Raw genomic sequence first — 16,858 nt, 5'->3', positions numbered from 1 at the left:
ATATATTTAAACAACGTTCCCTAAATATAATCCTAAATGTTTATGTCTTTTTTCTTCCTTAATAGTAAAAACCCAAAATGTAGCATACCATGTAGAAAACATTTGTTCTTCCTGCCATGGAAATATGGATGAAGTACTCATAAAACAATTTAGGGGTAAAAATATCTGGGCACATCTTTTTTGTCAAGATATACTATTGGATACCATGTAGAAAGCACTGCTGGGACTTCCCTGGTGGTCCAGTGGTTAAGACTCTGCACTTCCACTGCAGGGGGCCTGAGCTCGATCCCTGGTCAGGGAACTAGATCCCACATGCATGCCGTAACTAAGAGTTTGCATGCCACAACTAAGGAGCCTGTGTGCCACAACTAAGGAGCTGGTGAGCTGCAACTAAGGAGCCCAGAAGCCGCAACTAAGGAGCCCAGACGCGACAACTAAGGAGACTGCCTGCTTAGACTAAGACCTGGTGCAACCAAATAAATAAATAAACACTAAAAAAAAAAAAAAAGATGAGTTTTGTACGTATTTTTTTACACAAAGGTTGAGTGTTCAAAACTTTTTGACTTTCCTATGATTATAAATGGCCACCAGTAAATTGCTACCTAAGCAAATATCTCCCTGCATTCCACACCTCCACCCCAAATACATCTCATTTGAATCTTCAGGGTAAAAGTCATATATCATCTAAGACACAGAAAGGAACTTTTTTCAGAAAGAAACATGATATGGAGAGAGCATACTGAAAATGGTTATTTGGAAATATTTTCATTATTATATGATTATGTTGCGATAAACTATGCTTGACACCTATAAACACTTTCATATCTGCACAACTAAAAAACTTGGAAGCAGAATTTTTCTAACTCAGTTTAAAATCTTTCAAGGAGTTTCAATAAGTTTAAAACCCATTTACTAACAAAGTAAATGTGCAGCATCTTCTGATTAATATGCAAGAATAATCCACCTCAAGAATATGGATACTTACTTGCCCAATTTCAACTTTTTTAAAAATTTGCAAAACTGACAGAACTGCAAATTTTAGTGTCAGGGCAGTACTGCTTCCATGTGGATCTGCTTAATTCTGGAAGGTATCTTTTTCAGCTATAGAAGCCCTTAAAAACCAAATACTAAAACAAACTGAAATTAGAACCAGACTTTTGAATCATTCAAAAGGGGTTAAAATAAGGTTTTCAAAAATAGTAAATTTCCAAAAAACATCCAGCACGTTGCTCTCCTTTATAGAAATTGAGTACATTATATTATAAATTACAGATATAACTGTTTCAATTATCTCATCTTTTCCTTTTATGTGTATGTTTCCTAACATACATAAGATAATTATTATTTTGAAAGAAATTTGCCACTTATTTTTTTTTAACATCTTTATTAGGGTATAATTGCTTTACAATGGTGTGTTAGTTTCTGCTGTATAACAAAGTGAATCATCTATACATACACATATGTCCCCATACCTCCTCCCTCTTCTCCCTCCCTCCCACTCTCCCTATCACACCCCTCTAGGTGGTCACAGGGCACCAAGCTGATCTCCCTCTACTATGCGCCCATCTCTGGAGCTTGCTTAGGTGGTGCTCTGCCTTCTGTGGGCACACTGGGAAGGAATCCCCTCTCCTCATGCACGCCGAGACAAAGGTCTTTTGCCTCTCTGGCAGTTCCATTTTTTCCCGGACTCCCAGCTAGCTGTGGCGCAGTAGGCCCCTTCAGGCTGTGTTCTCGCAGCCAACCCCAGTCCTCTCCCTGGGATCCACCGAAGCCCAACCCTCAGCTCCCAGCCCCACGCGTCCCCACCCGTCCGGGCGGCTGAGCAGACAAGCCTCTCGGGCTGGTGAATGCTGGTCGGCACTGATCCTCTGTGCGGGAATCTCTCTGCTTTGCCCTCCGCACCCCTGTTGCTGCGCTCTCCTCCGTGGCTCCGAAGCCCCCCCCACCCCCCCCACCCCCCCCCACCCCCCCCACCCCCCACCCCGGTCCCCACCAGCAAAGGGGCTTCCTAGTGTATGGAAACCTTTCCTCCTTCACAGCTCCCTCCCACTGGTGCAGGTTCCGTCCCTATCCTTTTGTCTCTGTTTTTTCTTTTTTCTTTTGCCCTACCCAGGTACGTGGGGAGTTTCTTGCCTTTTGGGAGGTCTGAGGTCTTCTACCAGCGTTCAGTAGGTGTTCTGTAGTTGTTCCACATGTAGATGTATTTTTGATGTATTTATGAGGAGGAGGGTGATCTCCACATCTCAGTCCTCCACCATTTTGAACATCTCTCCACTTATTATTATTATATATATATATTTTTTTGCGGTACGCGGGCCTCTCACTGTTGTGGCCTCTCCCTTTGCGGAGCACAGGCTCCGGACGCGCAGGCTCAGCGGCCATGGCTCACGGGCCCAGCCGCTCCACGGCATGTGGGATATTCCTGGACCGGGGCACGAACCCCTGTCCCCTGCATCGGCAGGCGGACTCTCAACCACTGTGCCACCAGGGAAGCCCTCTCTTCGCTTATTTTTAAGCACATAAATAAACATATATTTGGGGCAGGGGCTTGCAGGGATTAGAGATCACCCTTAAAGGGCAGGAGGCCTAAGACTGCCTGGACATAGGAGGAAAGATGACCACAAAGATGCAAAGAAGAAATGTATTAACAAGGTCAAACAGCACAGATAATGCAACACACACACATGGACTGGCCAAGGAAGGAATTGCAACTGCAGTAATAGAAAATGTGTTCTAGAATAATCCAACCCTGAGATGATGCTGAAAGGAGAGAATCTCAGCAGCAAATAGCAACCAACGTAAAAACCGGCAAGGTCACCACGCACTCAGGGCAACAAACACATTGGTTCATTCCTTCATCAAGGATTTATTGGCCATTTATTTTGTGCTAGGGACTGTGGTAGGTACCGGAGTAAACCATGAACTTGGCAGAAAATCTTCCTTTGAGGAGGTGACAGGCAAGTGGAGGAAATAAGCATGTTAACTTATGACTAAATGCAATGTGATTAACTGAATTTCAATGATCTCTGAAAGGAAAAACAAAAAACAAAAAAAGAACTGGGACCAGAAACCAATAAGCTTCTGCACCACGTCACTCACGCCTAGACATAAGACACAGTTATCAATCTCTTCCTTAGTAGAATTCTGTAATTAGTGTACTGTTCTTACTGATCTCCATTAGATGAACTAAAGTTAATGGTTTACTTTCTGGTTAAACTAAGCACAGTTCTATAGAATAGACAGCAATTATAGACATACATATATTTCCAATTCCCCAATACTAAGGATTGTTCTGTTCAGATCTAGTTGCTATTTCTCTTCTGCCTAGACTGTCCCCTCACCTAAGACCATCATCATTCTTCTTTCATGTTGGCTCTCTTCCTGAGTTTGAGGCCTTGTTCTCCGCTTCTGCTTGTGTCACCATCACCTGCACCGTCAGGGCTTTTTCACCTTTCCTATACCCTCTGCGCAATGACCACTGCCCATTAATGGTCACTAGGGGAAGGTCCTCTTTCCAGGCGAGGGACCCTGCAGCCCTTGGGCTTTCCTGAATCTCAGCACCTGGGTCTTCTAGCCAGTTGATTCTGTGTTCTGTTTGCACTTGAGGAGCTGGGGAGGGGCTTTTCAATGCTCTCCTTTGCCAGAAGAACAACACAGATTAAGTTCTAACGTGTTCAAGTTCTAAAGTTTCCAGACCTGCAGCCGTCCAGGAAGTTTACTGTTTAACCACTTCAGACCAACAGCCATGTCAGCTATGTTAACTTTCACCTTAACCTTATGGTTGAAGTAACCCTAAAGATTTCTCACCAGTACAGTAATATGGTTACACAGCTTGTAGAAATTCTGTCTCCCTCCCATTTCTCACTGTATATACTATATTGTGAATGTTTGATTTTAGCCCAATTGACATTTTTTAAGTGTTTTTACTTTTGTGCATAAAACACCAAATCATATGGTATTATGAACAGGGATGCGTGTTTCAAATGAAACACATCTGAATGTATTCAACTAACTCATTCAAAAAAAATTCTCATTGTCATACTGGATAGTCAGAATCTGAATCAGCACTTCTCCATTCAGACTGGCCACACATCCAGAGTTCAAAGGCCACATGTAGCACTTATGCTGGCCAGTTCTAGAAAACCGATTTGTTCATGTGGATGAGAGTATCAGATGAGGAGAGACACAGGTCATTAAATAAATTGTTTCCTTCACAAACTAGAAAATATGTTTCTAGAGTCGAAAACAATGCCAAAGAAGTAAAGTCTTTCCTCCAAACTAACAAGTATTAATTTCTAAGCTAAATAATTTTATGTCAATGTAAATTACAATTAGCAATCTAATAAATTCTAGTACCTTAGATTTTTAAAAAAATTCTCTAACACCCGCCATTTGTCTGTGTGTCTACCGAGAGTGGGAAGTATAAAGATTATCCCTGTTCTTTGGCACTCACAGTCTGGTGAAGGGGTAGACATGACCATTAATATTTGACACGTAGGACAATGTGATAAGGAGGACAATGACCAGGGCCGCTTAAACAAGTGAAGGAACACAGGAAGACTTCACAGAAGAGGTGACATTGGAGCTGAGTCTTGAAGGATAAGCAGGAGTCTTCCAAATGAACAAAAGAGGAAAGAGCACTGCAGCCAGAGGAAAAGCACACTTACAAGGCACAAAGGGCAGAAGAAGCTGGCAGTGTTTAGGGAGCTATGTGAACGTTTGCGTAAGTTGTACAGAAGAAGAATACGGGGAGAGGAGAGGCTAGAAAGAGACAAGTAGGGGTGCTTCATGATCAGGTTCATGTTTGATAAGGTCACTTTGACTGTAGTTTGAGAAATAAAATGAAGAGGACCAGACTGAAGGCAAGGAAGCCACAGCTGAGGCTCTTGCCCAGTTCAGCTTAGAAATGCTGAGAGTCTGGACAAAAGGCACGACAGGAGGAGAGAAGGGAACAGATATAAGAGGGTTTTGGAAGCAGAATCAACAGGACCTGGTCAGAGGTAGGATGTGGGGTGTGAGTGAGAGAGCAGGACCCAGGAAGCCCCCTGGGTCTCTGGTTATAACCAAATCTTCCCCCCACAAAATTCCCGTTCCCTGGCTGTGATGGCATCTGCCAGTCTTCAGCCCAAATTTCATTTCCAAAGCAGATACCACCCATAAACAGAAATAATTTCTAACTTACAGGATATCAGATCTTAAACTCGTAAGTGACTGACACACAGAACAGCAGAGATGGAAACAAATCGGCTGAAATTAAAATATTTAAATCATAAAAGGTTTCAGTCCTTTAACCATCAAAAGCTACTAACTGTCAGACATAAAATTTCAGGTTGAGTAAGTGAAGCCATGATGAAAGGGTATAACATTCTTGGAGAACTTTGTACACAAAGCAAACACCAATAAATCATTTAATAATTTCTGAATCTCCATGTGCGTGCCAGACTGACCCAGGCCCATGACAGGACTTAATGAAAGTGTCCCCTTCAGATGAGTTTATTTTCCCCTCACACTCTGAGTTGGAGCATAGTGCCTCATAAATATTTAACTTAAACTATAAAACAGAAAGATCAACCTGGGACATTAATACCAGAAAGTTAAGCTGAAAGTCATATGGTGATAGCCTCCATTTTAATTAATGTTCTATTACACACACTGCTATTGATTTTTTAAAATGGTTTCATGTTCGGTATCTAACAATTACACTGAAAACACTACAGCCCATATTCACATTATTGTGCAATTTCCACTAATTTCTGACAAGGGAAAATACACGTCTGGCTTTCCTCTGGCACAAAACCTTGATTATTTGGCTGTGGTCATCAGGATTTAAGATGCTGAGGAGTCTTCGTAAAGCACTTCATCTACCTTCATGTCATTTTCATCCACGGGGACCTGAAGGCAAATCTGCTCTTTGAAAGCCAAGGCCAGGGTGTAGGGCCTCACATCCTGGGACTGCAGACAGCGCTTCAGGTAGGCATCGTAGTAGCCCTTGCCCCGCCCCAAACGGTTGCCGTGTTTGTCAAACCCAAGACCCGGCATGAAGATGAGATCAAGTCCCCCTGTGGAAATGAGGAATAAATTTATGAAGGTTAATGGTGTCTGGAAAAGACTGATTGCTTCCAGATCTGGTTTTTGTTTTTTAATGACATCTATTTTTTTTCTCTGATTTTTAAAGAAATACATGATCACTCTAGAAAAATCCTAAAAGTAAAGAATTGGACAAAGAAAGACGTAAAAATTACTCAGCAACTACTAAGTCCGTCATCCATCTCCTAGCCGTTCTTTCATGTATACCTGTACAAAAATGCCAGATTCCCAGGCCCCGTCCACACCTAGTTAAAGAGAATCTCCAGGGATAGGGCCTAAGAATTCCTTTTTCTCTAATTTTCTTTCTTTAAGCACACAGCTGACCCTACATACTGTCCCAGGACACTGACAACTGAAGGAGTGGGAGAGGGTCAGAAAGAAGCCAGAAAAGATGGAGCTATTCTCAAAGTCGATGAGCAGAAGGAGGGTTAGCTGTTACGAAGACCAAGCTTACCCTCTTCGTTTCCCCTCTTACTGGAGAGGGAAGGCCGGGTTGTCCTGCTTCCCTGGATTCACATGAGAGCAACCTTCGACACACTCAGGAGCATTCCAAAGGTACAAGATGGGGTCCCATAATTGGTCCTCTGGCTGGAACTCTCCCAGGGAACACAGGGACCAGAACTGGCCATGGCATCATCAGGGCAGAGCAGGCTGTTGGGGCTCAAGGTAGAAGGCAGGGTCTTGAAAGTTATAAAAAGCTGACCACAGTGAAAGGTGTGATGAATGCTCTAAAGGTCACGAGGATGTCCATGGATTTTGTGAGGTCCAGGGAATGGTCCTCCAGCCCCTGGCAGGGAGCACGACGCACCAGCACTACTCAAGAGCCACATCGCTTACGCAATGCAGCAGTCTGCCTATAGCCTTCCTGTACTGAGCCTTGGCCTTTTGAGGGCTGTCCTGGGGGCTTCTGGGTGACCTACAGCTTAGCAAGGGCTAACCACTCACGCAGCATTGCTGGCAAGGACATACCAGGGTTGGAAGCCATGAATTCTCTGGAACAGGGTGTTCAGAGTAGAGGTACTCAGACTGCCAGCTAGGCTGGCCCCCACTGTCAGCAGCTGTTATGACTCCCTGCAGAACTGTGAGGTGAACTCAGCTTCTCTCCGGCTCCCAGCACACACCTATAATCCCTTGCCTGCAAAAATCTGGCAGAGCACGCCTCAGGTTACAGTCCTGACCTTCTCATGGAAACATGCTCACTTACTCCAATTCCAACTAGCTAAGAGGCCCTGGTCACTGACTTTCATCTTTCCTCCCTGTCCCTTCCCTGCTCTTCTCTCTCAGGAATAATGGTGGCTTGTGCACTTGACTTTGCTTCCTCCAAGTCCTCCTGCTGTTGCCAGAGCACTCTTGGGCTTAAAGTTCAGCTCCGTCATTTTACCCAGAACACACACGCACACATCTTTTCCTAGGTTTCTTGCCTCTTTACAGTGTGGCAAAGGTGCTTTGTAAAGTCCTCTGGGGGATACACAGATACATCCCTGCCCCTCAGGAGACGGAGTTCAGTTAACATAAAAAATGCACACGTGTAACATCCATTCCAACGTAAGGCAGCAGTGCCTGCCAATTGCCCAAAAAGCGTTAGGGACAAGAAGTCCTAGAGACTTCAGCAGAGGGAGAGTGACATGGCTGGGTAGTCAGGGAAGGATCCATGGGCAACTTTGACTTGAGCTAGGTTTTTAAGAATGTGCCAGAGTTGGATCTGAGTGTATTTCAGAAACCAAGGGTAGGATGGCAGGAGCAGAGTGATGAGGAGGGAGTAGGTCAGAAGGACCAGGCTGAGGAGTCGCAGAGGCATGTGGAGTCCGTCAGGCAGGGCACGAAGATATGGGAGTTAAAGGCAAAGAGACCCCTACCACCCAAAAACAAATAACCCAATTAAAAAGATGGATGAAAGACTGGAATAGACATTTCTGCAAAGAAGACCAAAAACTGACCAAAAGGTATATGAAAAGATGCTCAACATCATTAAATCATCAGAGCAATGCAAGTGAACGCCTCCATGAGACATCACCTCACACCTGTTAAGACAGCCATATTTTTAAAAAACAGAAAATAATAAATGTTAGCGAGGATGTGGAGAAATTGGAACATTTGTGCATTGTTGCTGGGAATATAAAAAGATGCAGCTGCCGTAGAAAACAGTATGGAGATTCCTCAAAAAACTAAAAATAGATCTACCATATGATCCAGCAATCCCACCTCTGAGTATTTACTCAAAAGAACTGAAGTCAGGGTATTGAAGAGATCCTTGTACTCCCATGTTCACTACAGCATTATTCACAATAGCCAAGAAGTGTTAATAACCTAAATGTCCATCAACAGATAACTGGATAAACAAAATGTGGTACATACAATGCAATATTATTCAACCATGAAAAAAAAGGAATGTGTCATATGCTACAACGTAGAAGTACCTTGAGGACATTAGGTGAAGCAAACTAAGCCAGTTGCAGAAGGACAAATACTGCATGATTCCACTTACAGAAGGTATCGAAAGGAGCCAAACTCATAGAAGCAGAAAGTAAAATGGTGGTTGCCAGGGGCTGGGGGAAGAAGTAAATGAAGAGTTAAATCTACTGTACAACATTAACAAGCCTGTACCATATATTTTAAAATCTGTTAAGAGGGTGGATCTCATGTTATGTGTTATTTACCATAATTTTTTTTTAAGGCAAAGGTAACAAAAGGACAGCCAGGAAAATTTCCATCAGAGTCAACACACAAGAAAAAGAAGGTAGAATTTCAGAGCATTCACCCGTGGGCAGTTGGCAGACGAGAGTGAAGGAAGGAAACAGAAAGCTAAGAAAACAATGTTCTCAAATCCCTCGCGTTAGAATTAATGCTGCCCCCTCTATTCCTGCTCCTCTCTGTACTCCAATTATAGCTCTCCCAGAAGTCTACCTTGTACTACAGCTGTCTGTATATGTCTCTGGCTGCCCTACCAGATCGAAAATTTCCTTGAGGACCATAATTTTTTCCAAGTCATCCTCCATGCTTGAATTTTAATAGAATTCTAGGCCAACCTGAAAGATGAGTATATATATATATATATATATATATATATATATATATATATATATATATATATATATATATATATATATATATATATATTAATGATTTTCTTTTATGTGGACCATTTTTAAAGTCTTTATTGAATTTGTTACAATACTGCTTCCGTTTTATGGTTTTTTGGCCATGAGGCATGTGGGATCTTAGCTCCCCAACCAGGGAGTAAGGTAAGGACAAGACAATATCATTAGATTCAGAAACAAGGGAATCAGCAGGGCAAGGATACTTTAAGTGGTGAGATGGGGACAGACGCTGAGCTGCAGAATCTTCACTGACCAAAAAAAAATGAGGAAAGAGGTTTCTACAAAGGCCTTTATTTATTCTTGAGACTGAAAGTCTGTGCTGGGCACTGAGGATTCAGTTCACCTTCACAAAACATCCTTTTTCACTCTGGCCAAGGAGGCAGCAGCTGGGCCACAGACACCTCTTAGGATGCTCTGACTCCCCATCCTGGGTTTTGCAGACGAATATAATCAGCTCAGCCAGTGGACTATCTTTGCCCTAATACTAAAGGGAAGGCTGAAAACAGTCAGTGTGAGAGCCCAGCAGTTAAACAGAGCTTTCTAACCCTACTTTCAACATGTCCTGTGCAGAGCCTTCTATTTCTTTCTCCTTTCTCTTTTTTCCAAGTCGGGTGTCATGGCCATGTCTCCCACAAAGTCCTCCTCAGGAACTTCATGACTCAGGGCCTCCTTCTCCAGGCACCTCTCTGCACTATTGCCAGAGTCCTCAGCTCCACTTGTGATTCTGAAGGCGCCATTTCTCCCAGAAGTCCAACTACTCACCCCACCTCCAGGCATTGCCGGTCCCAATCCATCCTAAAACGCGGCCTTCATCATGAATCCCCATGCCCCAGAACTTTTAGTCGCTAATGATCTCTTAAAGATAACATCAAACTGGGTATGCGGAGCCCACTACACTCTCACCCCAGTCACCTCTCCAACAGTACCTCCCATTCAGTTACACTTGGGAGATCCTAGTTAAATGGATAGACTCGCTGTCCCACAAGCCCACCCCACAGCTTCCCACTTTTGCTCTTGTGACGCTATTTTCCATGCCTGTAAGGTCCTTCTAATCTTTTTATTAATTTGTCTAATCATAACGGTCCTAACAAACCTCAGTGAAACTTCCATCTAGTCCTCCCTGCCCATGCGGTTCAGTGTGACCAGCTCTTATCCTACACTGCAAGGTGCTCATGGTCCATTAAGTAGGAGGAATTCTTTCCCCTACCTCTAGGAGAAGAGTTGTTGTGTTTCCCCAGAGAGATGCTGAGCTCAGTTCTATTTACTATGAAGGGAAGAATGAAAGTAAAAGATAGAATGAGATGTCTCGTGACCGTATTTATCTTAGTTCCCTGACTATATTCAAGAAGTTACCAATCCCAGGGCTTCCCTGGTGGCGCAGTGGTTAAGAATCTGCCTGCCAGTGCAGGGGACACGGGTTCGAGCCCTAGTCTGGGAAGATCCCACATGCCGTGGAGCAACTAAGCCCGTGCACCACAACTACTGAGCCTGCGCTCTAGAGCCCGAGAGCCACAACTACTGAGCCCACATGCTGCAACTACTGAAGCCCGTGCGCCTAGAGCTCATGCTCCACAACAAGAGAAGCCACCGCAATGAGAAGCCCGTGCACCGCAAAAAAGAGTAGCCCCCACTCACCGCAACTAGAGAAAGCCCACATGTAGTAACAAAGACCCAGTGCACCAAAAAATAAATAAAATAAGTAAATTTATTAAAAAAAAATAAGTTACCAATCCCACTACTGGGCATATACCCTGAGAAAAGCATAATTCAAAAAGAGTTATGTACCACAATGTTCATTGCAGCACTATTTACAATAGCCAGGACATGGAAGCAACCTAAATGTCCATCGACAGATGAATGGATAAGGAAGATGTGGCACATATATACAATGGAATATTACTCAACCATAAAAAGAAATGAAACTGAGTTATCTGTAGTGAGGTAGATGGACCTGAAGTCTGTCACACAGAATGAAGTAAGTCAGAAAGAGAAAAACAAATACCATACGCTAACACATGTATATGGAATCTAAAAAAATGGTACTGATGAACCTAGTGGTAGGGCAAGAGTAAAGATGCAGACGTAGAGGACAGACTTGAGGACACAGGAGGGGAAGGGGAAGCTGGGACGAAGTGAGAGAGTAGCGTTGACATATATACACTATCAAATGTAAAACAGATTGCTAGTGGGAAGCTGCTGCAGAAGCACAGGGAGATCAGCTTGATGCTCTGGGACGACCTAGAAGGGTGGGATAAGGAGGGCGGGAGGGAGGTGCAAGAGGGAGGAGCTATGGGGATATATGTATACATATAGCTGATTCACTTTGCTGTACAGCAGAAACTGACACAACACTGTAAAGCAATTATACTCCAATAAAGATGTTTAAAAAAAAAAGAACAAATAGATTATATGAAAGCAGGGCAGGAGCAATAATCTATAAAAGTATTAATTGAGCTTAATGCAAAAATGCAAGAAGAGAGCACTTCAATAAAATATCCTTGCATAAAAAAAAAAAAAAAAAAAAAGAAGTTACCTGTTCAGACTAGCCTACGCAGCATCTAACTCTCATCCAAAATCCAGCTTCTGGAAGAGGAGAAGAAAGCAGGGAAGCTAACACTTGTTAAGTGTCTACAATTTGTCAGGCACTATTCTATGCCCCAGGGATAGAAGGATGAATTAAATCAGCTGCTCAGTACCTCTACCTGGTGAGGCAGGAGGGCAAGGATTACTACTCTCCCCTGAAACTTCACAGGTGAAGAAACATACACAGTGCCCAGAGAGGTCACATTGCTCCTTAAAGGCATTCAGCTTATAAGAAATGAAGCTGAGGGCCGGCTGCCCAGGTGGATCACGATTTGACAGCACACAGTGCTCCTACTGCCAAAAGGTACACGTGGCCTTAGGCAAAGGCACAGAGGAAACATGACCAGGGCAAGCGCCTTAGAGACAGTGGAGCAGAGGGGTGGCGTGTGCAGACTTGGAGACAGGCAACCTGGGTCTGCATCCCAGCACTACCACTCATTAGCTATGAAACATCAGTCAAAATTGCCTTCACCTAAAATGGATAAGCATAGTACGCTGTAAAGAGTCTCTAAGCTATTAATACCAAATGTCAGCTTAATCAATTGCTGCATGCATACTCCTTAGGCCATGTAGAGACACGGGCGCTTCCATTAAACAGGCTGCTCAAACATGAAGAAGCTGAAACCCTAAAATAAAATGCAGAATCAATAATTCTTAATAGCTCTTATGGTAGAACTCTCAAAAATCAATACCATATGCTTTGAACTCATTAATGCCTGCCTAGGAAAGAACAGATTGAAGCACGACCCCCTTGAATCACTTGATAAATGGAAAATTTATAAATGGAATATTTCCTGCCATATCAATAAACAAAGGATGTCACCAGTCACCGATGATTGCAGCCCTCCAGCGTGAGCTGGTGAGCCCTGAGAAAACTCAGGGCTGAAAAGAATACCCGCCATCTAGCAGCCATCAGACTGCAGCCACTCCCTGCAGTGAGCCCTGAGGAAACTCAGGATGTGAAAACACAGGATACAGCCCCCAGATAGCTGAGGTGCACATCAAAGGAATGATTTCAGTGAGCCCAGACTCTTGCATCTTCCCGTACATAGAAAAGCGCTAATTTCCTTAACTTGAGATATCTGGTTTTCTTTGTTTAACAATAATCTTTTGACATTCCCGACTATCTGCCTTTTGTTGAAAAATTCCTATATATCCTGGCTCCTCCCTCGCGCCCTCGGAGCAGTTTCTCAGAGCTCTCTGAAACGCTGTCTCCTGGGCTGCAGTCCTCATTTTGCCCCAAATACAACTTAACTCGCAACTCTCACATTGTGCATTTTGTTTTAAGTCAACACACTCTTCATAGTAAAACAGTAGAGAGCATACAAGCTAGTAAACAAAACCATTTATGTGCTCATAGTCATAAAATATACTCAAGTTCTGATTATATATAAAAATTGGGTTTTCAAAAAATGTATTTCCCTGCAAATCCGTAATGCTCTTAAAGAGTATTCAATGAAACCACCTAACGCAGACAGCTATTTTTAAAAATCTCATTGTAAATGCACCTCCACTCTTTCTGCTATGTTTGGTCACAATGTATTCTGCCCAATTGGAAATCTCCATATAGAATCAAATACACTATAGTAAAAACCATCTATTAAAGATATGATTATCATATGATTGATATTTCTGTGTTGTTATTATAAGATCCTTTCTTTTAGCACAGGTCCTAACATTCATGTCAAAATACAGGGACTGTATTTGTCACAAGGGCACTGGGACAAGCACCCAACACCATGTGAGGCATCCGTTCCCCTAGGATCCCCAGGTATGACATGTCACTCCACTAATCAGCTAATGAGGTATTCAGAACGTAAGACAATCTCTGTGTGTCTTATATTTAAAATCTAAGTGTTTCCAAGTTCAAGCTTGTAAACCCTGCAAACACTGACTATGTGTTTAAATGAAGGAAGTAGGAGATGATAGGAATTTAGATTCTTCTAGGTAAAGCTGAGAGCAAAGAAATAAGAAACATGAATGGTATTTGGTGACTTAGCTGTTGAGTATCTTACCAACGACATTCTCCTCCTCCTAACCCAGAGAGCCCTGAAAAATATTGAGGACAACAGGACAGAATTTGAGCTAAGATGGATTATAAAGACTGATCACCCTTTTACCTATAATAAATATTGGTAAACCCCTATAAGAATATCTCAGGAAGGATCCGAAAAAAACCCAGCAACAGTGGTTGGCTCTGGAGAAAGGAATCAGGGAACAGGACGACTTACTTGGGTGGGAAGGACACTTTACACTTTCACTCTATCCTTTGGACAGTTTGTATTTTTTACCATGTGCCTATATAACCAAATTCTGCTAAAACCTTTTAAAACATGAGCCTTCTAGTGTTTCAAGGACAAGAGCCTTGGAGGCTATATAGCACAGCAACTGAGTGTGCCGGCTTCTAGAGAGACTGCCTGGGTTTGAATCCCCTAACTACCACTTACTAGCTAAGAAACATTAATCAAGTTACTTACTCTCTCTTAATTCTCAGTTTCTTCTCCTTAAGATGGAAATAATACGACTACCTACTTTGATAGAGTGACTAAATAAATAAATAAAGGCAGGTGTGTAAAAGCTCTAGTAAATGTTCAATAAGTGTTAGCTGTTATTATACTTAGGGTATGAATAATACCTATTCTCTTTCTGTGAACTCTGAAAGTTAGTTCTTGTTGAATAATCAAAACAGTCCCAGCACTAATACTCCAACAGAGTTATGGTACGTAGATTTCCAATTAGCCCAAACCACCTGTAATGGTGGGTAGACTCTCTATTGCCAACTGTGTGCAGGCCAGAGATATCCACAAGTGAGTGCCCGAGCCCTGAGCAGAGCAGGGGGCCACGAGGACTCTCTGAAACACGAAGTCTCTGAAATAGATGTCAAGGAAAGGATCCCGCCTGTTACAAATGGCCTTTCCCTTTACAAACATCCTTTGAAAAGAAGCTGTTGGGACTTCCCTGGTGGTGCAGTGGTTAGGAATCTGCCTGCTAATGCAGGGGACATGGGTTCGAGCCCTGATCCAGGAAGATCCCACATGCTGCGGAGCAACTAAGCCTGTGTGCCACAACTACTGATCCTGCGCTCTAGAGCCCATCTGCCACAACTACTGAGCCTGCATGCTGCAACTACTGAAGCCCGTGCACCTAGAGCCCATGCTCCGCAACAAGAGAAGCCACCTCAATGAGAAGCCCATGCACTGCAACGAAAAGTAGCCCCCGCTCGCTGTAACTAGTGAAAGCCCGCACGCAGCAACGAAGACCCAATGCAGCCAAAAATAAATAAATAAATTTATTTTTTTTTAAAAAGTTATTTCCTTAAGTGCTTTTTATTCTATCATAAGGCTAGCAAGATATATAGGAAATAACTAAAATTCTGTCAGTAGGAAATGATAATTTGATTCACATTATTTTCTAAATCATCACCATCACCATAAACAACTACAATTGTCTCCTATATGAGAGAGCAAGTTAGACGCTAAAGACCCAAAAAGTGAAAGTGAAGGTCCCAATACTTTACTATAGGGGCTGGAAAACTATGACCTATGGGCCAAATCTGGCCTGCTGCCTACTTTTGTAAATAAAGTTTCAATGGAACACAGCCATGCTCTGCTTTCACACTAAAAAAGCAGAGCTGAATGGTTGCAACAGACATTGTTTGGCACATAAAGCCCCAAATATTTACTATCTGGCCCTTTACAGAAAAAGTTTGCAAAGGCCTTCTTTGGAGCATCTACCTTAGGTTAAAAAAGAAAAGAAAACAAAACAAAACTATATTTCAGCTTATCCTATCTTCGCAGACATCGACCAAATAAATCTTACTGGAAAAAAAGAATTAAACTGTCTTTATTGCAGATATGCAAAAATGCTTTGCAGAAAATAGATCAACAGCAGCAGTAGCTTTATCCAAATGGCATTTTCTAAATGTTTACTTTGGCTCTGAGGTTTGGGATACTTTCACCGTTGTTCATAATCAGATGGACCTTAAAATGTTCAACAAAACTGAGAAGAAATTATAGAACTTCCTATGATTTTTCACTAACCTCAGGCAACCTCCGGTCGTCTGATTTTTCTCATCTGTAAAATGGATAGACGGAAACCTTCAATTTCCCAGATCTCTTTAGATTCAAAGCTTAGTGATTCTGAGAATTTTAAGGACAATTCCCTGTATATCTGTGTGACACAATCAATAAATAAATTAAGCCAGTCACAAAAAAGCAAATGCTAAATGATTCCACTTATATGAGGTAACTAAAATAGTCAAATTCATAGAAACAGAAAGTGGAACGGGGGTTACCAGGGGCAGGTGGGAGGGCGAAAGGGGGATTGTTTAATGGACACAGTTTCAGTTTTGCAAGATGAAAAGGTTCTGGAGATCTGTTTTACAACAATGTGAATATACTTAACACTACTGAACTTATACACTTAAAGATGGTTAAGAGGAAAACAAAGGAAAGACCAGTGGCTTCAGAGAGCCAGGCTGAGTCTTCAGGAAAATCAGAACTCCACTGGCAGGTGGGGAAATCACAGAGAACAAGTAGGCAGTATCTTCAAGATTACAGGGGAGAAAGCAAATAGATCTTTTCTGCCACTTAAAAAAACTCTACTAGTTAAGCGGTTTCATTCCTTATAAAATTTATTACAAAACTGCCTGCTCTTCCTACACACTACCAGCGATATGTCAGAAGGGACTCCTGAGAGGACCCTTGTCAGCCAGATCTCTGGGCTGCAAACGAGACCCAGGACTCTGGACACCACAGTTCTAGCCCTCCCTAGCCAATAGAAAATTGGATTTCCTTCGAAGCTTTTAAAAATCTTTAGAAATGGTAAAACAAATACGTTCCTTTGTAGTCAAGAAACTGTTCTGTATTTTGATTGTTGTAGTGGTTACACAAATCTATACATGTGACAAAATTGCATAGAAATATGCACACACATACATATAAATGAGTAGATGTTGAAACCTGAATAAGGTTGGTAGATGGTACAAAGTCAATGTCCTGTTTTCGACCTTGTACTACACTTGTGTAAGAGGTTATTATCGAGGGAAAATGGTTGAAGGCTACTTAGGACCCCTCTGTACTATTTTTTTC

At 42.5% G+C, this 16,858-nt stretch overlaps 1 protein-coding gene across 2 annotated transcripts in view; it reads right to left on the bottom strand.

Moving 5' to 3' along the window:
• Positions 1-1,996: 1,996 nt before the first annotated feature.
• MTHFS (methenyltetrahydrofolate synthetase) overlaps positions 1,997-16,858 on the bottom strand; it is a 57,741-nt gene continuing 42,879 nt past the window's right edge. For both annotated transcript variants that reach the window (XM_060097494.1, XM_060097495.1), the window contains exon 3: positions 1,997-6,059. In XM_060097494.1, the coding sequence (XP_059953477.1) occupies positions 5,827-6,059 (233 nt within the window). In that variant the 3' untranslated portion in view covers positions 1,997-5,826. The remainder of the gene's footprint in view (positions 6,060-16,858) is intronic.

The sequence above is a fragment of the Mesoplodon densirostris genome, chromosome 4, assembly GCF_025265405.1.
Source record: "Mesoplodon densirostris isolate mMesDen1 chromosome 4, mMesDen1 primary haplotype, whole genome shotgun sequence".
Taxonomy (NCBI): Eukaryota; Metazoa; Chordata; class Mammalia; order Artiodactyla; family Ziphiidae; genus Mesoplodon; species Mesoplodon densirostris.
The sequence above is the reverse complement of the archived record's forward strand: the minus strand, read 5'-3'. Positions and strand labels throughout refer to the sequence as shown.